This window comes from Mirounga leonina, unplaced genomic scaffold, assembly GCF_011800145.1.
Source record: "Mirounga leonina isolate KUSES-001 unplaced genomic scaffold, KU_Mleo_1.0 Mir_197, whole genome shotgun sequence".
In the NCBI taxonomy this organism is placed as follows: domain Eukaryota; kingdom Metazoa; phylum Chordata; class Mammalia; order Carnivora; family Phocidae; genus Mirounga; species Mirounga leonina.
The window spans coordinates 14,644,928-14,667,420 of NW_023270494.1; the positions used below are offsets into that span (position 1 = coordinate 14,644,928).

The following is a 22,493-nucleotide window of genomic DNA, read 5'->3' on the forward strand; positions in this document are numbered from 1 at the left end:
GGTCAATGGGCGGGGTGTGCGTCGAGACAATTACAAAAACAGAGGCCATGATAGGAAGGTGGCTGCGCGAGGTCAGGAGCTTGGAAAGGGATGAAGAGACCACAGAACGCCTACATGTTACTCTCTAGAAACTCGGTTTTAGTTCCGGTAATCGGCTCACCTGGCCCCAACTTCTAACTTATAATACTTGAGAACATAGAGAAGAATTTGCGGCCACGCTCAAAATGGCGGACACTTGGAGCCGGGGACGCAAGCGACGCAAGCGGAAGCGGAAGTACGTATGCTGCCCACACGTGCTTCTCCTAGAGTGGTGAAAAAGGCGCTGGTTACGGGTAATTGCAGAAGCAGGTAGGGAACGGAAAGCGGAGTTTAGTGATCTGGGAAGAGACGTTCCAGTTTTTACTCTGTCCGCAGATTGACACTCCCCCCGTTTCACCATGGGCAAGAAGGGCAAAGTCGGGAAGAGCCGGCGAGACAAGTTCTATCACCTGGCGAAGGAGACCGGTGAGTCAGGGTACGCGCCGTCTGCGAGCGAACGAATGGCCTTTTCGATTTGCTCCCACCTTTCCGAATATTGAGTTCCTGTTCCCCAGAAGGGGTGGTGGTTTGTGAAGCCGCACAAATCCCCATGGGAAAGCGCCCCGCCGAGTTTAACATTTTGTCGGTGCCCCCAGGTTACCGCTCCCGCTCTGCTTTCAAGCTGATCCAGTTGAATCGCCGCTTTCAGTTCCTGCAGAAAGCGCGAGCCTTGCTGGACCTGTGTGCTGCCCCAGGGGGATGGTGGGTAACACCCGGCACCTCTGGCTCTTAATGGCTGCTTTCTGGGTTCGCCTCGGATGACTGAGAGTTGCGTTGGGGGGAGGGAGGGAGGGGGGGAGGGAGAGATACAGTAATACCGGTCTCAAAATTCTCCCTAGACATAGATCGCAGAAAAAAGGTTGGAAACGTGTACGTTACATGTTCCGGCCACTGCACTTGGTAGCGGCTCTTAACACGCATGGTGAGAGAGCCTATTGCCAACGGAGGGGAAAGAACGGTCCTGGGTTATCTTAATCGGTATTACTCTCTTATAGGCTGCAGGTGGCTGCTAAGTTTATGCCTGTATCCAGCCTTATTGTAGGTGAGTAACAGGTGGGCCGCCCCTGAATGTTAAAAGGATGGGAGAGTGAGGTACTAATTGTGTTCTACATTTCCTTTCTCCTTGCTTGAGGCGATCTTTCGGAACTCTCTGACCTGATTTCTTCCAGGAGTGGACCTGGTTCCAATCAAGCCTCTTCCCAATGTGGTGACACTCCAGGAGGACATCACAACAGAACGGTGTAGGCAGGTAATAGGAATCTTTTTTTTTGGTCTCCTTTATATGCAGACACACACGTCTCCATCTCACCACCCAAATCCTCCAGAGGCAAGCTTTCTCAGTTTAACACGCCTTGAGCAGTGCCTGCCATAGTCTGTATGACAAGGCCCATGACGCCCTTAGTCTCTACTCCAGGCTTTATTTAATCAGGAATGAGGTGTTTGGAATTGGAAGAAGCGCAGAGATATTGTTGAAATCTTTTCCAGTGGGCTCACTAGTAGACTGTAAGCTCCGTGAAGATAGACGTGTGTTGTTGTTTTTTAATTGTTGTATTCCGTGCCTGGCACAGGATTTGGCCCATTGTGGGTATTCAGCAAGTGACTGGGTGGACAAATGGCCGAATGAGGGATTGCTTTTATAGCCATATTTGTGTTTCTGCTGCTATGATTGCTTTTCTTTTGTATAGGCCCTGAGAAAGGAACTGAAGACCTGGAAGGTTGATGTTGTGCTCAATGATGGGGCCCCCAACGTTGGGGCTAGCTGGGTCCATGATGCTTACTCACAAGGTGCTGGGAGCGGGGGGCATGGAGATGAGGGTGGAGGTGGCCTTGCCCGCTCAGGCTGCAGAGGTCCTCAGCTAATTGTTTTCTCCCACAGCCCATTTGACACTGATGGCTCTGCGTCTGGCTTGTGATTTTCTGGCCCGTGGAGGCTGCTTCATCACGAAGGTTTTTCGTTCCCGAGACTATCAGCCCCTACTCTGGATCTTCCAGCAGCTCTTCCGCCGTGTCCAGGCCACTAAGCCCCAAGCTTCTCGCCATGAATCTGCAGAGATCTTTGTCGTCTGCCAGGGTGGGCGTTGCTTTTTCTTTCTCATGAGTCGGTTTCTTAGCTATCAAAGCATGCTTTCTTATATATCCTATCGTCGTAGGATTCCTGGCTCCTGACAAGGTTGACAGTAAATTCTTTGACCCCAAGTTTGCCTTCAAGGAGATCGAAGTTCAGGCCAAGACTGTTACTGAATTGGTAACTAAGAAGAAGCCAAAGGTGTGTTTGGGGAATGGGGCCACTCTCAGGTCCTAGAGCTCGAGGGAACTTGGGCCTGGTGGGTCCTGCACACGCCTTAGAAAGGACTTCTCACCCTTCCTTTTCCTCCCTAAGGCTGAAGGCTATGCTGAGGGTGACCTCACGCTCTATCACCGTACTTCAGTCACTGACTTCCTCCGAGCTGCCAACCCCGTTGACTTCCTCTCCAAAGCCAGTGAAGTGAGTTCTCAGTTTTGAGGGGTGCAAGGAAGCTCCAGAAACACGTCCCCAGAATCTCCCGACTCGCTTCTTTTCTCCCAGATTTCACTAGATGATGAAGAGTTGGCACAGCATCCAGCTACCACTGAGGACATCCGGGCGTGCTGTCAGGATATCAAAGTGCTGGGGCGCAAGGAACTTAGGTATGCAGTGGGGGCGGGCACAGGTACCAGGAGTCCCCAAGGCAGGGAAAGGCCTTTGAAGACGCAGCAGCATTGTTTTTCCTGAGGGGACAATTTGAGGAATTCACCTAGCGTTGGATCTTGGGGGACAGGATGCTGCTGTGCTAGAGATTTGGGAGGGGGGCCTAAAAAGGGGACAGGGACAAAGAGGGAAACGTCAGGGTCAGTCATGGTATTTCTGGGGCAGGTCCCTCCTGAACTGGAGAACAAAGCTCCGGCGATACGTGGCCAAGAAGCTGAAAGAGCAAGCAAAGGCACTGGACATCAGGTGAGGCGGGAATCAAACCAGGGTAGGTGTTGGCTGGGGTCGGCGGGGTGTATGAGAAAAGAAGCAAACTTCTTGCACTGTTTTGTCAGCCTCAGTTCAGGAGAGGAAGAGGACGACGAAGGGGGTGAGGAGTCTAAGGTTGGGACTGGGCAGCAGCCCTCTGAGGATGAAGAGGAGGAACGATTAAACCAGAGCCTGGCAGAGATGAAGGCCCAGGAGGTGGCAGAATTAAAGAGGTAAGAGGAGTGGGGAGGAGCTCCGGGAGCGGGAGTCCCACCACAGAGTTCCTCAGTGTGTGAAGATGGGGGAGAGGATGAAGGCTCGGATGGGGAGTCTTTCGAGCTGGGGCGGGGTGAATTCCTCAAATTGTCCACTCAGGAAGAAAAAGAAGCTGCTGCGTGAGCAGAGAAAACAGCGGGAGCGTGTGGAGCTGAAGATGGATCTTCCCGGGGTTTCTATTGCAGATGAGGGGGAGACTGGCATGTTCTCCCTGCGCACCATCCGGGGTCACCAGGTGAGGTGGGGTTAGGGCAGATTTGGACATGGGGGGTATTGTAGTAGAGGCCTTTTTTTAAGTGTGCTGAATGCTTATGGCTCATAGTTGCCGTGTTCCCCTGTAAGCTGAAAGGTGACTCTTTCAGTGAGAGGATACTGTTGGAAAAACCGAGTTTTGTGCCTGAAAGGCCAGGAAGAAACAATGTATCTAAAACAATGAGATTAGGAACGTTTATGAGTGTGCTATGGATTGATTATGGTAGAGCTAGAACATTAGAACTAAGAAGCACTCTATGCAAGAAGCATAGGTTCTAGTAGATGCAGCCGCCAGGGTACCTGGGATGCCAGGGTGTGTGGAGGAGGGTTTTCCTCAGAGGAGGGCAGTGTTCTTCGGGTCACAGAGACCAGGTTGGCACCTTGCTGCCATAGGCTGCATTTCCTGATTAAAGCAGCATCGACAAGTGAAATGAACTTCTGTGGTTCCCGCGGGAATGGAAACCCAGGTCCTCTTTGTTACGAGAACAGCAGAGAGAGCGTAGTGGTTCTTTGCCTTGGTTTTCTCATCTGTAGGAGGGAATGATAGAACCTACCAGCTAGGGTTTTGGGGAGGAATTTTTAAAGAGGGTTTAGGTGTAATCCCTGATAACGTAAACTCTCAAGCACTAACAGCTAGCTTTGTTATGAGGAAAATAAATCTTGAGGTTGACAGTTTTTAAGTGAAATAATAGTTGTTAGATGTGTGTTGCCTGGGTTCCTCTATTCAGTGGAAACAAAATCCGTAGGTTGTTATTCTCAGGTGATGTGCTTTTTTTTTTTTTTTTAATGTGCTTTCTGGGAGTAATTTTGTAAGAAAAAATGTTTTAGAGTATTTTAAGATTGGATGTTATATAGGCTTGGGGTGTTTTTCTGCTACCACTTCAGACAGACAAGTGGGATAGAACAGTGACCTGACTTAGAATGGGATTTTTTTTTTTTTTTAAGATTTCTTATTTTAGGGGTGCCTGGATGGCTCAGTTAAGCATCTGCCTTCAGCTTAGGTCATGATCCCAGGGTCCTGGGTTTGAGCTCTGTATTGGGGTCCCTGCTCTGCGGGAGCCTGTCGCTCCCCCTGCTTGTGCTTGTGTGCGCTCAGTCTGTCAAATCTTTAAAAAAAAAAAAAAATTTTTTTTTAGAGAGTGCACATGTGCTCTGGGACCTGGGGGGAGGGGTAGAGAGAATCTCAAGCCAACTCCCTCTGAGCAAGGAGCTGGATGTGGGGCCCCATCTCATGATTGCCGAGATCATGACCTGAGCTAAAACCAAGAGTTGGACGCCCAGCCAACTGAGCCTCCCTTTTTTTTTTTTTTTTTAAAGATTTTGTCAGCGCATAAGCAGGGGGAGCTACAGGCAGAGGGAGAGGGCGAAGCAGGCTCCCCGCTGAGCAAGGAGCCCAATACGGGACTTGATCCCAGGACCCCCGGATCATGACCTGAGCCGAAGGCAGACGCTTAACCAACTGAGCCACCCAGGTGTCCCGAACGGATGTTTTAAACACTTAGCCCCATCATTTCCTTGTCTGTATTTGCCACAGTGTATTTTATTTTTTTAAGATTTGACAGAGAAAGACATAGCGAGAGAGGGAACACAAGCAGGGGAAGTGGGAGAGGGAGAAGCAGGCTTCCCGCGGAGCAGGGAGCCCGACGCGGGGCTCGATCCCAGCACCCTGGGATCATGACGTGAGCCAAAGGCAGAGCTTAACAACTGAGCCACCCGGGAGCCTCTCATACTCATAGTTTCTTAAACTACAGAGTGTTTTCAAATGTTGCTAAGGTAACAGATACGGGGGGAAAAAAGCGTTATGTGCCTCATAAGAATCCTTGACCTCTTTTTTGTTTCTCTGTCAAACTCCAGTTGTTAGAGGAGGTCACACAAGGGGATATGAGCGCTGCAGACACATTTCTGTCTGATCTGCCAAGAGACGACCTCTACGTATCAGATGTTGAGGAAGACGATGACGATGCATCTCTGGAGAGTGACCTGGATCCAGAGGAGCTGGCAGAGGTTGGAGGATCTCCGTGTCTAAAGGACCAGAAGCGGTAAGGGGGGGGGGGGGGGGGTTCATGCACGCAGGGGCATTGACCCTCTCTGTGAGTACGGAAGCAGAGCTGGGCGCAGGGGTCGCAAGTGGGAGTCGGAAAGCACATCTCCCCAGCCCCCACCCATTTCTCTACAGTGTACAATTTGCTGAAGTAGAAGATGAAAAAGGAGGAGAAGAAGGGAATCCACTGCTGGTACCATTGGAGGAAAAGATGATACTGCAGGAAGAACAAGCCCGTCTGTGGTTCTCTAAGGTAAGAGGTTGGGGGCCCAGCCAGCCAGGGACTTAGTATCCCCTGGGAGACGGGTGGCTGAAACTTCCCCCCGTCACAGGATGGCTTCAGAGGGATTGAGGAGGATGCTGATGAGGCCCTGGAGCTCGGTCAGGCCCAGCTGTTGTATGAGAGGCGTCGGAGGGGGCAACAGCAGCTGCCATCCCCACCTTCCGGTTTAAAGAATGAGAAGAAACCTCCCCAGCACCAAGAGGCGGGCCCTAAGCGGCCAGAGGCTCCAGCAGAGGCCAAGAGTGCCCCTGGGCCTGATGAGGAAGGAGAGGGCAGCTCGGACAGCGACAGCAGCAGCAGCGAAGAGAGGTGAGTGGCTGCAGCTGTTCTGACCACTTGTCCCCGTTTGGGGTTTTCACCCTTGGCTGTAGATAGCGACTTAAAAAAAAAAAGTGATGATTCTGAAGTGAATCAAGTAGTCTGTGGTATAGCTCGGGGGGCCTTTCAGGCCAAGTTTTCAATAGGAAGCGGGGTTGAGGTGAGGCAGGAGTGGGTCTGGGGACTGGTGGAACTGACAACGGTCATCCCCCTTCTGCAGTTGGGAACCAAAGCACGGGAAGAAGCGAAGCCGTGGGCTTAAGTCCGATGACGGGTTTGAGATCGTGCCCATCGAGGACCCAGGTGAGCTTGGTACCTTGTGAAATGGGAGGCGACAATGGAAGTTTGGGTCGATACGGAGCTTTGACTTTTCCCTTTTCTCTCTAGTGAAACATCAGATACTAGATCCTGAAGGCCTTGCCCTAGGTGCTATCATTGCCTCTTCCAAAAAGGCTAAGAGAGATCTCATAGATGACTCCTTCAGCCGGTAAGGGGGCCAGGAAATCATGAGATGTGGCCCTGGGAGGGGGACGGGGGATGATTTTGGCTGCTGTCCTCTCTCTAGGTATACATTTAATGAGGAGGAGGGGGAGCTTCCAGAGTGGTTTGTGCAAGAGGAAAAGCAGCACAGGATCCGGCAGCTGCCTATTGACAAGAAGGAGGTAGAACACTACCGCCGACGCTGGCGGGAAATCAATGCACGTCCCATCAAGAAAGTAGCCGAGGCGAAGGCCAGAAAGAAACGGAGGGTAAAGAGTGGGGCCGCCTGTTATCTGTGTGCAGGGGTGGGAGTGGGGAAGAGGTCCGCCTGACAGAGCCACCGTGCACCCCCCCGCCCCCGGCAGATGCTGAAGAAGTTGGAGCAAACCAAGAAGAAGGCAGAGGCTGTGGTGAACACCGTGGACATCTCAGAACGTGAGAAAGTGGCTCAGCTTCGGAGGTAAAGGAGAGAGAGGTCACCCACAAAGGTACATGGGGTTAAAAAGGATGGCTGGAAGCCTCTAATGTCTTCCTTCCATTTACAGTCTCTACAAGAAGGCTGGGCTTGGCAAGGAGAAACGCCAAGTCACCTATGTGGTAGCCAAAAAAGGTGTGGGCCGCAAAGTCCACCGGCCAGCTGGAGTCAGAGGCCATTTCAAGGTGGTGGACTCAAGGATGAAGAAGGACCAAAGGGCACAGCAAAGGAAAGAGCAGAAGAAAAAACACAGACGGAAGTGAGCAGAGCCATGGGGTCCTCTGAGAAGACAGTGTGAGGACATGGAGGTGTGATTCCAGCCCCCACCCCATACCAGCTGCAGGCTGGCTTGCATTGTAGTCTGCTGGAAAGACAGGTGGGGTGCCTAGAACTCTCACGGGGTGGTCCTGAGTGTTGAAGGAAGGTCTCTGACATGTCCTGTTGGTGCTGTAGCAGAGCCCCTAGCTCCTCTGTTAGGAATGTGGAGTACTAGACGAACAGTCTCCTAGGGGGAAGGTCAGTGTCCGAGTGGCATTCACTCTATTTCTGGGCAAGCCAGCCTCTCAGGTCTTCCCCCATCCTCTTCTATTATCTGAATAAAACCAGGGTATTATCTTTTCTGACATTTAGTTCCCACTAAGTGCTAACTCAAACATCTGGGTGTTCACACCATGTACTGCACAGTTATAAATCATAGTATGTACTCACTGTGAAGTAGAAATGACAAACAATCCACAGGTCCCAGTAGTAAAACATTTACTAGAGCAAGCAGAAAGGAATGCACATCTTAAAGAAACCTTCACAAAGTCACAAAATTCGAAGTATGTATATTTCCTTTTATAAACAAGATAGAACAAAAATCATCAAAATCATTTCAGCAAAAGATTTTCTACCATTGTGGCAAGTTAAAAAAAAAAAATACAATGAAATAGAAGACACTTTAAAAGCTGTCGTTTTTGTTTTTTTCAATTTAGCAATACTTCAGACCTGGAGCAGTCTTGTTTCTCTTTGAAGGTAGGGGCTCTCTGGGTCTGGCGGGCTGCTGCTTCCTGTCTCAGGACTGGACACAAACCTGGCTGGGGAACCTGAGCACGGACTCTCACTTACACATTGCTCTTCCCTGCAAAGTCTAGAAGCACCAAAATCCTTCCCCAAATCTCCAACAAATGCTTCAGTAGGTTGGGTTTGCAGAAAGCCAACTCCTAAAGAGGGAACTGCCTGGCCACACAGCTAAGAAAAGAAATTTTACTTGTAGATGTTTATAAGGTGACATTTTAGTAAAAAATATAACACTACATATAATAAAATCCTAGAGTGAGTTTTGTGCCCTAGAAGGCCCTTTCTTTCAAGGTATTCTCAACTGACCTTCACAACTCACCTAGAGCCCAATAGGAGGTTCCCAGCTCTCACTGCTTTCAAGGACCAAAGCAGCTTCCCAAGAAGACATCCGAAAACTAATCCAGATGAAAGGGTAATGTCTCCAAGCTCCAGCTAATCCACTAGGGGCAGGGGGTCCTTACACCTTGGGCCCCAACCCAGCCCTGAGACGCCTAGTTACCAAAAATCTTTCTAAAAATAAAATTAAAGACAATTGATTTCACGCTGTAGCACATACCCTCTAACTGTCCCATCGACTTTTCTTGCGCTTGGGTGGCTCGGGGACAGCGAAACCATCGGCTGTCTTATCTGTCTTGCTGTCCACCTTGTCCATCTTGCTGTCCACCTTGGGGTCCACCTTGCTCTCACGATTACAACCCTCTTTCCTGCTTTCACCATTCCGACCATCGTTTGCACCTCGGCTCTCTCCATGTCGGCTGCCACCTCCTCCGTGCCTACTCTCCCCATGACGGTGGCCGTCAGCATGACGGCTGCTGCTTTCGGGGTAGCGGTATCCATCTCCATGGCGACCACCCTCTCCATGACGTGGACTGTCGCCATGCCGATTGCCACTCTCTCCATGACCATGACGGCTGCCACCCCGGTTCTCCGTGTATCTCTCTCTCTTCCCATTGCCTCCCCCAGGCCCTTCTCGGCTGTTACTCCCTGAAGCTGTATTGTTGACTCCCTGGGCTCCAGCAGAAGGGTAGGTCACTGGAGCACCGCTGAGGTTCCCAGTATTGCCAAAGCCTGGGATGCCCTTGGTGGCACTGCCAAGGGGGCTGTCTGGACTGTTATGGCCCTGCTGGGCTGAATTAGTTGGGACGGAATTCAAGCTCCCTGCACTAGTCCATCCACTTGCGCCAGCAGCAGAGCTTCCCGCCTTCTGGTTGCTTAAGCTGGCAGCAACAAAGTGACTCTTGTACTGTGACTGAAAGAGAGACAACAAGAGCTAAGACAGTGGGTTCAAGAAACTTGGGATATGTGAAGCTTGGTAATGAGAAAGTACACAAATTCTATGCTATCCTGGCACTATGAGCATCCCGATGGCCCCACAACCCTGTGGTTTCTATGTTCCTCTATTAATGAGAAGAAATCTAGGGACCTAGCTGAAACATCAGTCTGAAGGCAGATAAAATGCATAAATTAAGGTTCAGCTGGTTAGCTTGCTAACTGGAGGGGTGGAAGGATAAGTATACATGGGTTCAAAGTTAAGAGCTCCAGAACCAAACTTGTCTTAGCTAAAAAAAAAAAAAGGTAATTATTCTCAACCAGCTTCCAAGAGCCTTAGAGGTGGGCAATGCTGTCGGCTGTTGAGGCAGGGCAGGACCGCCAGCCCTGCTACAGTACCAACAGTCCCAAGCTCTGGGATGACGGATGTCCCTGACCAGATTTCCTAGCTTCTACACCTGCAGCTCTATGTAAGCTATTATGAAGTTGACATTCAAAACTGAAAGCAGTGAGAAGCCCTTAAGTCTAGCATCAAGCCTACAAGCTCAGCTACCCTCTCTGAAAGACTAGGCCCCTCATCACTGTGCAAAGCTCTTTTAGCTAACTCCTTAATTTCAGACCTGGAAAGCTGCTTTCATTGCTGTCAGCCGATCTCCCATGGCTCCTGTGGAGGGCTTGTAGGCCTCATAATTGCTCATCACATTATTGTTGTTTCCTCGGTCCTTTAAAAAAAAACAAAACAAAAAAACACACCCATGAGGACAGAATGAGCAGGAAAGCTCACTGCCAGACTGGGCCTCATATCCTGGAAACAAAGTGGGCACTGCAATGGGAACAGGATATATTTTGTGGGAAAAGGTACAGTAATAAATACTTAAAAATGCTTATGCCTTTTAACCCAGTAATTCTGTTTTTAGGAATTAACCCTAACCCCGAAGTCAGATTATGCCCAATGCTGATCATATGGTTTTATTTACACACACAAATACAATGTTTCTATAATTCTGTAAAGCTTTACATGCTCAGGATGAAGAGGCCACAAGGCAATATATAGCATATGCATATAGCCTATACATGGCTCAAGCTCTGAATTCACTCCTAAAAGCCTGAGTCTCAGTTTCAACACTTACTGCAGTATAACCTGGGTGCCTCTGTTTCATGATCAGTACACCTGTGCTCACTGGGTGGTTGTGAAGACTGAGTTAACATGCATGACTGCTTGCCATGGCTCAACATTAGCTATCACTACCAACGGTGTCCTGTGCATCGTTACTGAGAGGTGTGAGCAGATTCTTTATCAGAGACACCAAGTAAACAATAATGCTCCACAAATAAAAAGACTGGCAGCTTTCTTCTTTGGTTTAGGAATCAAAGTGACAGGAAACAGGCAGTTAAGAAAGCCAGTAAGGGGGCGCTTTCATTACCTGTTTTGTGAGAAAAGCTAGCTCTCATTTCTGATGCAATTTCCCACAGAGTGTAGGAAGCATTCTGGAGTCAGGGTTCCCAGCAGCAGACTCTAGGCCAGTGCTGGAGGGCTTGTCAAGTTTTTGATTCACCAGGTCTGGGGTGGGGCACAAATTTGCATTTACTGCTGGTCCAGGGACCACAATTTGCAAACTGATGTTAATCTAGACTGATTTCCTGAGCATATCTAGTCACCAAGTACACAAAGGTGCTTCTCTAAGACAAAGTCACAACATTCCTTGTAGACGGAGTTCTAAACTCACTGAGGCTTTCTCAGGTAGAGGAGGACGGTCATAACATCCTCCAGGACTTGGGAGCAGCCCAAAGGGCACTGCTGCAGTCTGGACTCACCGTGTTCTCTGAGCCTAGGCCAGGCCGCTCCCTGTAGCCTAGGCCGCCTCCACCAATGTTCAGCTTTTTGCCTTTTCCTCCTTTAAAGCGGGATTTCCGAAACCAGGCATTCTGCATTGAACACAATTCAAGGTTAGGCCATGGGAGGAAGAGGCAGCCAGAGAAGGAAGAGGCAGCCAGAGGAGGACATCATCAGAAATGAAGTGGGAGGGAAGAACGTACTGGTTCATCTGTAGCCAGTGTATTTATGGCAACTGTTCACAGGAACCACAGACGAACTTCTTTTGGGAGTTTAGTCTACCAAATTTGTCAGGAGGCCCAGCTCCTTATCTGAGGCTTCCATTACTGCTGTTTCTCAGGGCCTCCAGGAAGGGAAGTGAGTAGGTAAGCCTCAGATGGAGAGCACTTACTCTGGCCACTTCTAACTTCCTAGAGGAACCTTTTCTTAATCTAGACATACTACTGGATATACACGTTTGGAGCTTAAAAGAGGGCTCAGAAGTGAAAGAAAAAGACCATGTGAAGTGAGGTTCACCAGAACTGGCTCTAGGGGCAGATGTCCAGGACCACTAGCAACGTAACTGAAAGTTTTATGTACCCATAGCCTGAAGCGTCCCTTGAACTTGATCGCTGCCAGCACCCTATGAATCAATTTATGTTCTTTTCACAGAATGCAAATACCAGTGGGAGAGGTAGCCCTTTATCTAACAATCACACATTACAATCTAAGTGAAGTACTTGAGAGGTAGGGCTGGCTTCAGAAAGGCACTGACCAGGGAAGCTGATCACACAGTGTGAGAGAGCACAGGAAGCCTAAGGCACAAAAGAGACATAGAAAAAGCCAAAGACAAGATACATCCTGTTCAAAAATGCAGTTTACGATGGGCTCTCTGTACCCAGGAAATGGAAGGAAACATTATTTTACTCCTTCCTGCCATGCAAGTCCTCTACTCCCAGAACCCAGAGTATGGGCAGTAATACCATACTGTAAGTGCAGAACGGATTAACCATTCTATGCGCTGACTTATGAATCTAAAAAAGACATAAATTTAGGGCGCCTGGGTGGCTCAGTCGTTAAGCGTCTGCCTTCGGCTCAGGTCATGATCCCAGGGTCCTGGGATCGAGTCCCACATCGGGCTCCCTGTTTGGCGGGAGGCCTGCTTCTCCCTCTCCCACTCCCCCTGCTTGTGTTCCTGCTCTCGCTATCTGTCAAATAAATAAATAAAATCTTTAAAAAAAATAAAAAATAAAAATAAAAAAGACATAAATTTCTACTATCAGAATGTGTATACTGAACCCATTTGTAATTTGGGGACTCCATATATTAAGATGACTCAGTATTTACTTCAGTAGAATGTCTAGCTTAGTTTTAGATTGGTAATCAAGTGGTTTAAGGTCTGAGACCTAAATCAATGAGAAATAGTTAAATACATCGTATTTTCTTAAGATGTCACACATTTTTAGCCCCTCAAAAAGACTGGGAGAAAGGGCAATAAGGGGAAAATAGCTATCTTTGAGATTAAACTTACAAGTGTGCTATGGGGCAAACAGGCAGAAATTTCAGAGGGACAGATTTTAGCACAAAGAAAGGAATAAGCTTTTCAAATCAATGTTGCTGGAAAAAGAGGTAAGACAGACCAGATGAATTTTAATGTCCTACAGTACCAATCTGTTCCTCCTAAGCAGTGCCCCCACCCACGGCCGTAACTTTTCTGTCATGTGTCTATGTTAGCTCCTCAGGCTTGCTGAGTTGTTGTTTTTTTTTTTACTAGTTTTAGAACCTCGAGCCATCCTAAGTGTACTCAGCCCCTCACCTGCATTGCCAGATCTAGGAGTTCCTTGGAAACATGCTGATTGGCTCCTTCCAAGTTCCGGACAAGGTCACCAGCAAAATTGCTGTCCTTGGGGGTCAGTAAGGTATAAGCCACGCCTTTCTCACCCGCTCGTCCTGTGCGGCCAATCCTATGAGTGTGAGTATCAATGTCTCGTGCCACGTCATAGTTAATAACAGTCTTAATTGAAGGAATGTCCAGACCACGGGCTGAAATAAATACCAAATTCTTTTATCCTTCAGCAGGAGTCAAAACACCAAAGTAACCCAAAATGCTAGCCCTCTAAGAACGCACATTCCTCTTGGTTTGGTGAGCTAATAAGATCCAAGCATTTATGGGACGCCTGGGTGGCTCAGTCAGTTAAGCATCTGCCTTCGGCTCGGATCATGATCCCAGGGCCCTGGGATCAAGTCCCACATCGGGCTCGCCGCTCCACGGGGAGCCTGCTTCTCCCTCTGCCTCTGCCTCTCTGTCTCTCATGAATAAATAAATAAAATCTTAAAAAAAAAAAAAGATCCAAGCATTTAAGTTGCCCTTCTATGATGCTAGGCTGTCTAGCATCAGGGACACAGGCCTTCTGCCATCAATAACCTGCCATGGCCTCTCTCTTGCTCTAGGAATGTGTAAAATAATGAAAGCCAGCATCAAATTGGCTTGAAGCTGAAAAATTATCTCCTTTTTGGGGAAAAAATACCAGTTTTAAGGGTAGCTATTAAAACAGAATAAAGCCAAAAGTCATACTTCAAAAAACTTTTTTTTTTTTTTTAAAAGATTTTATTTATTTTTTAGAGAGCGAGCGAGAGAGAAACAGCATGAGAGGGGTGAGGGTCAGAGGGAGAAGCAGGCTCCCCACTGAGCCGGGAGCCCGATGTGGGACTTGATCCCAGGACCCTGGGATCATGACCTGAGCCGAAGGCAGACGCTTAACCATCTGAGCCACCCAGGCGCCCACAAAAAACTTTTTGATCTTGAGTGAAGTATGCCCGATCAATATGACACTGGCTCAACAATTTTTTTCCTCCGAGTATCTTTTAACTGCAGGGATTCTTTCTTCAAAGAGAAACATTAAGTGCAAGTAGTACCCAGAGCTCCAGGTTGTGGTCAATGGTCTGAGCTCCATTCAGGGTGGGGTGGCCAGCCAGGCCAGTAAAGTGCCTCCAGTCAGACTGCTCAGTGCTCTAGCTCTTTTTTTTTTTTTTAAGATTTTTATTTGTTTATTTGTGAGAGAGAGACAGTACAAGCAAGAGGGAGAAGCAGGCTCCCTGCTGAGCAAGGAGCCGGACTCAATCCTAGGACCCTGGGATCATGACCTGAGCCGAAGGCAGATGCTCAATGGACTGAGCCCCCCCAGGCGCCCTCAGTGCTCTAGCTCTTACATGGCAACACAAAACATCCTTACTGCGCAGGGCCGTGAGGTCACCGGGGAAGGTCATACTCTACCTGCAACATCTGTGGCCACCAGGACTGGGATGTCCTTTTTCTTAAAGTCTGAAATGACCTTGTTTCTTTCACTCTGATCCATGTCCCCATGAAGCAGCCCAAGATTATGACCCTCCTGCTTAAGGTTATTGGCTAGCTCTTCAGCATTGGCTTTTTTAGTAACAAACAGGAGGACACTTCCTGAAGAGGTAAATTCCACCAGACGCCGGGTAAGCCAGTTCCATTTACTAGGCCCAGAATGGAGAATTTCTACAATCTGTGTCACATCTTCATTCGCCTGAAAAGAAACAGATGACTGTGACATTTGTACCAAAAGGCACCTGAACAAGGACCAGACATCATTTTCCACCCCCATAGAGAAGAACCTTAAATAGTCCCTCTTCTCCTCGGGCCTTCTTTGAGCAAGTCAAGCGCAGCTCGAAACCTACATCCCTTCTCAAATCACTGGGCTCTACCTAACTATTCATAAGCCCCAATACTCTGCAATACATTGTTAGAGGCATATTCAGATTATTTATTACTAATAAATTTAGCTCCTTTTCTGTCCTTCCCACTCACTGCTCCTAGTACTATTCATACACACATAGAAGGCACTCAAGAATGAAAAGCAGACAATGTCAGAACACCAACTAACTGCACAGAACTTTAAAAATAAACATGGTAAGCAACTTCAGGAATTCTCAAGGGAGCCAAATTTTCCACATAGGACATATGCAAAGGTAAATACCATGAACTCATTTTCACCAGGCCTTTCAAGTCACCTCACTCCTCCTCCAATCATTTAAAATGTCCGTTCCATCCTGTCTTCCAGGCAAAGCCTGCTTCACCCCGCAGCAAAGTTTTTTTTAAATTTTTATTATGTAAAATTTTAAACATTCCAAAAAAATGAACATAATCACCTCCTATGTACCCATCACCCAGCTTCAACAATATCCATATTTTGAGAATGTAGTTGTCTTATCTATCCTCCTAACCTTGTGTTTTTTAAAACAAATCTGATGTATAACATAGTAACATGTTTTCCCTCTCAATAGTGAGAAACTAATTCCATGTCTCCAAAATATGAAAAATAACCTGTTGGGGTCCCATCTAGCCTTGCTTTTTAGGGTTACCTCTCCAATGTCTCCCTGCACCACACGAATAGGGTCGATCAGGATGTCTCTGGCCAGTTTTTCAATTTTTTTCCGAAAAGTTGCACTGAATAAAAGAGCTAAAAGGTAAAGTAAATTCTGTTAAAGAAACAGTGTGACTTCGTTTTTGAATACCCACTAAGCCTCCTACTGATACTCAGAATTATTCAGTTTTACAAAATAAACCCACCTGAACTTTCAATTTAGTTTCAAAATTGATTCACTAAGGAAAAAAGCATTTTCCTTTTTCTATTTTTATACATTTTCAGTTAAGACAGGGACTGTCAGCATGGTTCGAAAAGGCTCCTGACTTCCTATCAGCAGCCCTGCACTGTGCTTTAACCCCATGTGCTGATAAAACCATGTAACTTGGGACAGGTCATTTCATTCTCAGGCTTGGATTATCATCTACAAAAACAAGTGAGTTATATCTGATGATCTCTAAGGTTCTGTGCAGCTCAAACTTTTTATCTCCTCCTCATGGTTCTCACCAGTACACACATGATCATTTCTGCTGCCATACTGTGAGTGCTTATAAAATACATAGGTGTTTAATCTGAACACAAATGTGACTTAATAAAACTGCTTCATACATACTCTGTCTGTCAGGACGGACATGACTTGCTATGGATCGCACCTGGTACTCTGGAAGAAGTAAAGCAGTAAAATTAACATTATAACTCTATACGATGGGTTGGGATGCCTGGGAAAAAGTCCTTTTACTAAAACTCTTCATATGAGAAGTTGTAACTATTAAGGAAAATGTGAAACTCCTAGGCCTATCATTCAGTATGAAACCCAGAAATTCTTTCCCTTCCACCCGGCTAAGCTAGGCCCAGTGGTATTTTAATCAATAAAGATGGGTTATTCAGAATTTCCACACAGTTGGGAGGACAGAGAAGCAAAGAGCCTTGAATGATATGACATCTACTACTAAGAACATAGACCTTGACCTCCACAATCAAAGGCATATGAATAAAAATAAAGCATAGAGAAAATATTCCCCCTATATACAAAGGCACTTTCAAAATGTCTGTAACCCAGTCAAGCCTAACATACTTCCTGAGAGAACACCTAAAAATAGTTAATGGCTTAGCTATATCTCTACGGTCTAATCCTATACAACAGGAGTATTTTTAGCATCTCTCATAGAAAAAAAATGCTAAGTCTAGAAAGACAAGAACAAACCAAGTATCATGAGGATGGGGACAGAAGAAACTGGTATTAAAGCATACCAAATCCCATGTCAAACATGCGATCTGCTTCATCAAACACAAGGTAAGAGACTCTTTGAAGATTGGTAGCTTTCTTCTTCACATGATCAATTAGTCGACCCTATGAGATCCAGAAAATGAACAGTTAAGTATAATTAAAGGCATTTACAAGAACTTTCTCAATTGTACCCCTGGCAAAAGTGCTAATACTCCAGTTGTCAACTGTAACAGACACTGGGTCTGACAGACTCAGACTTTATGCACTACAGAGCATAAAAGAACAGAAAATTTGAAAACTTAGTTTTGGGAACATGGCCAGAACTATTTTGTGGGGCATTCTAAAATGACCTAATTTAAAACCTTATTGATGGGTTTTAATGTTTAGACTACACTCTTTTAGGAACTATGACCAAACTCCAAATTGTATGGTCCAAAGACCGTCTTCTTTTTTGATTCTCAATGCTCTCAAGTAACCATAGATCCATTTTCTAGGAAAGCATTAAAAAAAAAATCTGAAGTAGAGGGGAATCTATAGCTACTAACATACATGTCAGAGAATCTTAATGGATTGCTATTCTAGTCAACCAATCAAAATTAAACCAATGCCACAGGCTGTCATTTATCAGAGTATTCTTGACCCTGCTTTACCCCACATTTTGGGGAGCATTCCATTCAATAACTAACCCTTTTTCCATACCAAGAGTGGCTAAGAAGCCATTTGAACCCAAGACATACTTACTGGGGTACACACAACAATCTCTGCCCCTTCCTGAAGGGCCTTGGCCTGCTCCCACATGCTCCCTCCTCCGTATACAGCGACTGATCGAAGATTATATGCTTTCCCAAACCGCTTACATTCTGCATGGATCTGCAAAGTTGTTGACATAATGACATAACAAACCAGAACACTGACCAATACCCAAAAGGGAGTTCTAAAAAAACCCAGAGAATGTGATGTCCTAGAAAATCAAAAGCTAGAAATAATGCTTTATAATCACATTTTTATTCATAAAGTAAATGAACAGAGCACCACTGTCACATCCCAACAGGCTATCTGCGACCTTGTCTTGATTACTCTTTTTTTCTTTTAAACTTTACTTCCTGACCTTGTCATTGCCTTTTTACCCAAGCAAAATGAATTAACCCAGGAGGAAAACACTGGGAACTTAAAATACAAGTAATTCCCATATATTTTTTCTCTTAACACAGTTCTAGGGAAAAATATGTGTTTGGTTATATAGAAAATATATAACATAATATTTTCCAAAAGTTTCCTGGTAGCACAACAACGTGAATGTTCTTCATGCTGCAGAACCATATACTTAAAAAAATTATTAAATTAATTATTTTAAAAATTTCACATTTTTAAAAAGTTTCCCAGTTAATTCTACCCTCTTGACTGACTAGTCCCTTGCTAGTTCACATACAAAAGGGGGCATTCTACACAAAGTACATACCTGCTGGCAAAGCTCCCTAGTAGGACACACTATCACTGCAATTGGCCCATCACCTGGTTCCAATTCCTTCTGGTCCATTATATGAATCAACATGGGCCAGATAAAGGCTGCAGTTTTTCCACTGCCGGTTTTGGCAATACCAATCATGTCTCTACCACTTAATGCCACAGGCACACCCTAGATGAAAAATAAAGTATATCCATTCTAAACTTTCAATTTTAAAGATGTACTGAAAGAAATCCTGGGGAAATCAATGACATTCATTTCCAATGAAACACAAATATCCTGATGGGTTATGCTGGCTATAAAATAAAAAGGAATACCTGGCATTTCCATAAACTTCTTTATAGGAAATAATATTATCATTCTCTACATGTGGATCATCCACTATTTACAAAATATGAATGACTCCATATGCCTGAGATACAGAAATGAAAAACTGCAATGTATACTGTAAGTGGGTTGCTAAAATAAAAAAATTTTCCCCTTGAGAAGGTAAAGACTAGGTCACTCATCCACATACAGGAAATTCTTATATTCTGTGTAGGAATCAATAAATCCCATATATAAGTGGAAAACAGAAGTTATGACTTCCAGTTATAAGTGAGAATTTTCAGGTCACAAAGGAATCCTAATCACTGACAGTGTGTTGTCTACACGCAAATATTTTTTAAGTTTAGGCCTAACAAACTGCTTTCTTCAGGTCATATTTTCAAGATATTTAGCAGATACAAAAGAATATTTCCCAGCCCCTGTAGCGACATCTTAGAATGGTCAATAATTCATTTTTTTTTTTGCTCTTTGATTTTTAAAGGTTTCAAAAATACTCTTGGATTTCATCTATGTTCTCTTTTCCCCCTTAAAGCAAAAGTTGGAGACTAAGCCAGAGAGGAAATATTTAGATACCTTCTATCTATGCCAATATAATTTTGGGCTATACGCTGTTTTACTGCTTTGACTTGTTTGTAAAATAAATATGGTTACTGAGTATCATCCTACTTTGTTTTTCTTTCACTATGTTTTACTTACCTGGCACTGTATTGGAGTGGGCTGTGTGTACTCAGATTTCCGAATCTGGTGCATAAGTTGTTCATCAAACCCAAAGTGAGCAAAACTACTTCCTGGTCTAGGAGGCGCAGCACCAGAGACCTAGAAATAAAGACAACCCCCAGGAGTGACTCGTACTTCAAAATGAGCAGCATCAGAAGTTCAAGAGTGTTTACCTGTAGCTTGTACTTCATTTGAGTATACAGAAGGGAAAATAGGAAGTCTGTGGTCAAAAGTGCACACTGTTTGAAAAGGTAGAACTTGAGTGATAATGGATCTAAAGCATTACATAAAAAAACTCCATGATATAATATTCCTGAGATAACTGTCATATGATTTAAAATGATTAAGTGCCTAGAAATCTCTTAGATCAGAATTTTCTTATAAGAAATAAAAATATTGCTCAATGGATTGGAAGAAGTCATGAATACTTTTTTTTTTTGCCATTTTGCATAACTATTAACCAGATGGTAGAAAAAAACAAAATATACTCTTGAAATAAAATGAACTCCAAACAAGACATGTCTATACCCACTGGTTACAATCTACTGTCTCCATTTTCAATTCTGCCTAAAGAGTTAGTGTCCCACTTAATGATGGGCCAGCCACCATCAAACATTGTTCAAACTGTACCCAGGTGAAGAACAGGGCTTATAATCTCCATGTTGACTTCAACAGTAGTAACCCTGCAATGCTTCTAATACTGATTATGTCTAATCAGGATTTCACTTAAAAGGTTTTTTTTTGGCGGGGGGGGGGGGATTACCCTTGGAAAATAGACACTACATGCATATGCACACATCCTTTCTCAGAAAACAGGTTCAAACATCACACAGAAATTGGCAAGGCAGACAGAGGCCAGAAAGCTGTCTGCACTAGAGTAGATATTACTGTATTATATGTGTTTCACTTAACATCTAGCAGTATCCTAAACAATGTAGCTAATGGGCAACCCAAAACTTTTTGGCAGACAATTAAAAACTATTATTCTGAAATCAGTGCATATTTTAAGAAGGTGTTAATTTCTTCTAATATTTTAAAAAAGTGTGCTACATAATTTGAGAAGTATGTCTTAATTTTAAAATATTCTAAGACTTCACATACTGTTTACATCTATTAATCCTGTCTCCTCTTCTGATGATGGGGACTCTTACCCTTCATTTCCAGCCCACCCAACACAGTTCCTAGCACACAGTACTCATTGCAGTAACACTTGCTGATTAATTTTAAGGTCACAATGACTTCTTACTCCAACACAAGATACAAAATTGACTGAACACGTACAGCAGTCACATGTGTTGCATTAGAGAAAAAACAATCCTATCCTAAAATAGCTGGAAGACTAAAACAATAAGATCAAGACATAGGGGCCTATAGGATACAGTTATTACTCTATCAAAGATAGTCCAAGAACCATTAGAAAAGAAGGTTATTTTAGTTTGGATAAGCAACAATACTAACCCTGGACTAACTAACATTAATATAAGAATATATGGCTTAGGGGGCGCCTGGGTGGCTCAGTTGGTTAAGCGACTGCCTTCGGCTCAGGTCATGATCCTGGAGTCCTGGGATCGAGTCCCGCATTGGGCTCCCTGCTCGGCAGGGAGCCTGCTTCTGCCTCTGACCCTCCCCCCTCTCATGTGCTCTCTCTCTCTCATTCTCTCTGTCTCAAATAAATAAATTAAAAAAAAAAATCTAAAAAAAAAAAAAAAAAAAAAAAAGAATATATGGCTTAGGGACGCCTGAGTGGCTCAGTCAGTTAAGCGTCTGCCTTCGGCTCAGGTCATGATCCCAGGGTCCCAGGATCGAGCCCCACATCGGGCTCCCCGCTCAGCAGGGGAGTTTGCTTCTCCCTCTCCCTCTGCAGCTCCCCCTGCTTGTGCTCTCTCACTCACTCTCTCAAATTAATAAATAAAATCTTAAAAAAAAAAAAAAAATCGGCTTAATGATTGACTTACCCGAAGATTGAGCTTATGACGGAGATCTATTAGCTGCTGAGGGGTGAGGTTGGTTATCTCTTCATGCTCATTGTAAAAATTTTTTTCAAATGGTGGATAGTCAATCTGCAGGTCCAATTATTCAAAGTTAGTCTAGAATTCAAGAGTCAATCCTGTAAGTTATATTTTAATGCAAAATAACCTTTTACACATATTACATAAGTAAAGCCTTAACCAGCAAGAGAAGACAAAGGAATTCACTTATTCATGATACACATCCCAAATGTACAGCCAGTATCTTTTTCTATTTCCATTTTCAATATAAACACACACCAACCTACTTCCTAAAGAGACTCAAGGACACCTCAGATTTGAACCACTGTGATGCAGACTAAGGAATCTCTATAAAGCCAAAGGCCTCAGAAGACAAGTATTTTTTTTGTTTTATTTATTTTTAAATTTAAATTCAATTTACATATAGTGTATTATTAGTTTCAGAGGCAGAATTCAGTGATTCATCATTCTTATATAATACCCAGTGCACATTACATCACATGCCCTCCTTAATGCCCATCACCCAGTTACCCCATCCCTCTACCCCCTTCCCCTCCAGCAACCCTCAGTTTGTTTGCTATGGTTGAGAGTCTCTTGTGGTTTGTCTCCCTCTCTGATTCTGTCTTGTTTTACTTTAGAGGATAAGTGTTTCAAAGACATTCCAGCTTATAACACTTAAATATATTTTGGAATATGCTCTTCACCTAGCTCTAGCATTTAAAAACATTTCTAATAGTTCCTTTGAGAAGAGCTCTGCCTTTAGAGGGAGTTCTATTCTTTTTAAAAACATGAAACTCTTTATGTAACTTTAAAAAAAATGTATGGCTAAGTATTTCCAATTCCAAAGAAGTCATTCCTGTTACTCTTTTCATAACTTACTCTACTGAGACTATAAAAATAAGCCTATCACCACTTATGAATTTGGCTAAATGATTCTCTTTAACCACACAAGTGGTCTACAATAAATTACATTAATTCTGGCTATAGCCTAAAATTATCTTTCTATGGTATTATCAACAAAAAAGAAATGGAAGTTTTAGAAGTTCTCCTTTAGCACCA

The 22,493-nt window shown here is 44.7% G+C and overlaps 2 protein-coding genes across 6 annotated transcripts in view; one reads left to right on the plus strand and one right to left on the minus strand.

The window, feature by feature from the left end:
* The first annotated feature begins 231 nt into the window (after positions 1-231).
* FTSJ3 (FtsJ RNA 2'-O-methyltransferase 3) lies at positions 232-13,182 on the plus strand. Of its 4 annotated transcripts, none has more exons than XM_035026297.1 (21): positions 232-504; positions 675-780; positions 1,074-1,120; positions 1,248-1,327; positions 1,764-1,863; positions 1,955-2,149; positions 2,229-2,344; positions 2,459-2,563; positions 2,645-2,745; positions 2,972-3,052; positions 3,142-3,288; positions 3,431-3,566; positions 5,438-5,622; positions 5,760-5,877; positions 5,957-6,216; positions 6,446-6,528; positions 6,613-6,712; positions 6,791-6,974; positions 7,071-7,165; positions 7,251-7,488; positions 13,096-13,182. In XM_035026297.1, exons 1-20 carry the CDS (start codon positions 438-440, stop codon positions 7,441-7,443), a joined length of 2,499 nt encoding a protein of 832 aa, XP_034882188.1. In that variant the 5' UTR covers positions 232-437; the 3' UTR covers positions 7,444-7,488; positions 13,096-13,182. The 4 variants fall into 4 exon arrangements, with proteins under 4 accessions (XP_034882188.1, XP_034882187.1, XP_034882185.1 ...); XM_035026296.1 differs by lacking the exon at positions 13,096-13,182 and adding an exon at positions 8,155-8,240; XM_035026294.1 differs by lacking the exon at positions 13,096-13,182 and having other exon boundaries at positions 288-332; positions 415-504; positions 7,251-8,099.
* DDX42 (DEAD-box helicase 42) overlaps positions 7,920-22,493 on the minus strand; it is a 56,531-nt gene continuing 41,957 nt past the window's right edge. The window contains exons 7-18 of one of the 2 annotated variants that reach the window (XM_035026292.1): positions 21,402-21,506; positions 19,426-19,545; positions 18,397-18,573; positions 17,679-17,807; positions 16,961-17,060; positions 16,323-16,370; positions 15,708-15,805; positions 14,596-14,872; positions 13,138-13,364; positions 11,324-11,434; positions 10,129-10,230; positions 7,920-9,488 (exon numbers count right to left, since the gene is read on the minus strand). In XM_035026292.1, the coding sequence (XP_034882183.1) occupies positions 8,799-9,488; positions 10,129-10,230; positions 11,324-11,434; positions 13,138-13,364; positions 14,596-14,872; positions 15,708-15,805; positions 16,323-16,370; positions 16,961-17,060; positions 17,679-17,807; positions 18,397-18,573; positions 19,426-19,545; positions 21,402-21,506 (2,184 nt within the window). In that variant the 3' untranslated portion in view covers positions 7,920-8,798. The remainder of the gene's footprint in view (positions 9,489-10,128; positions 10,231-11,323; positions 11,435-13,137; positions 13,365-14,595; positions 14,873-15,707; positions 15,806-16,322; positions 16,371-16,960; positions 17,061-17,678; positions 17,808-18,396; positions 18,574-19,425; positions 19,546-21,401; positions 21,507-22,493) is intronic. The other variant, XM_035026293.1, reaches the window with a different exon arrangement.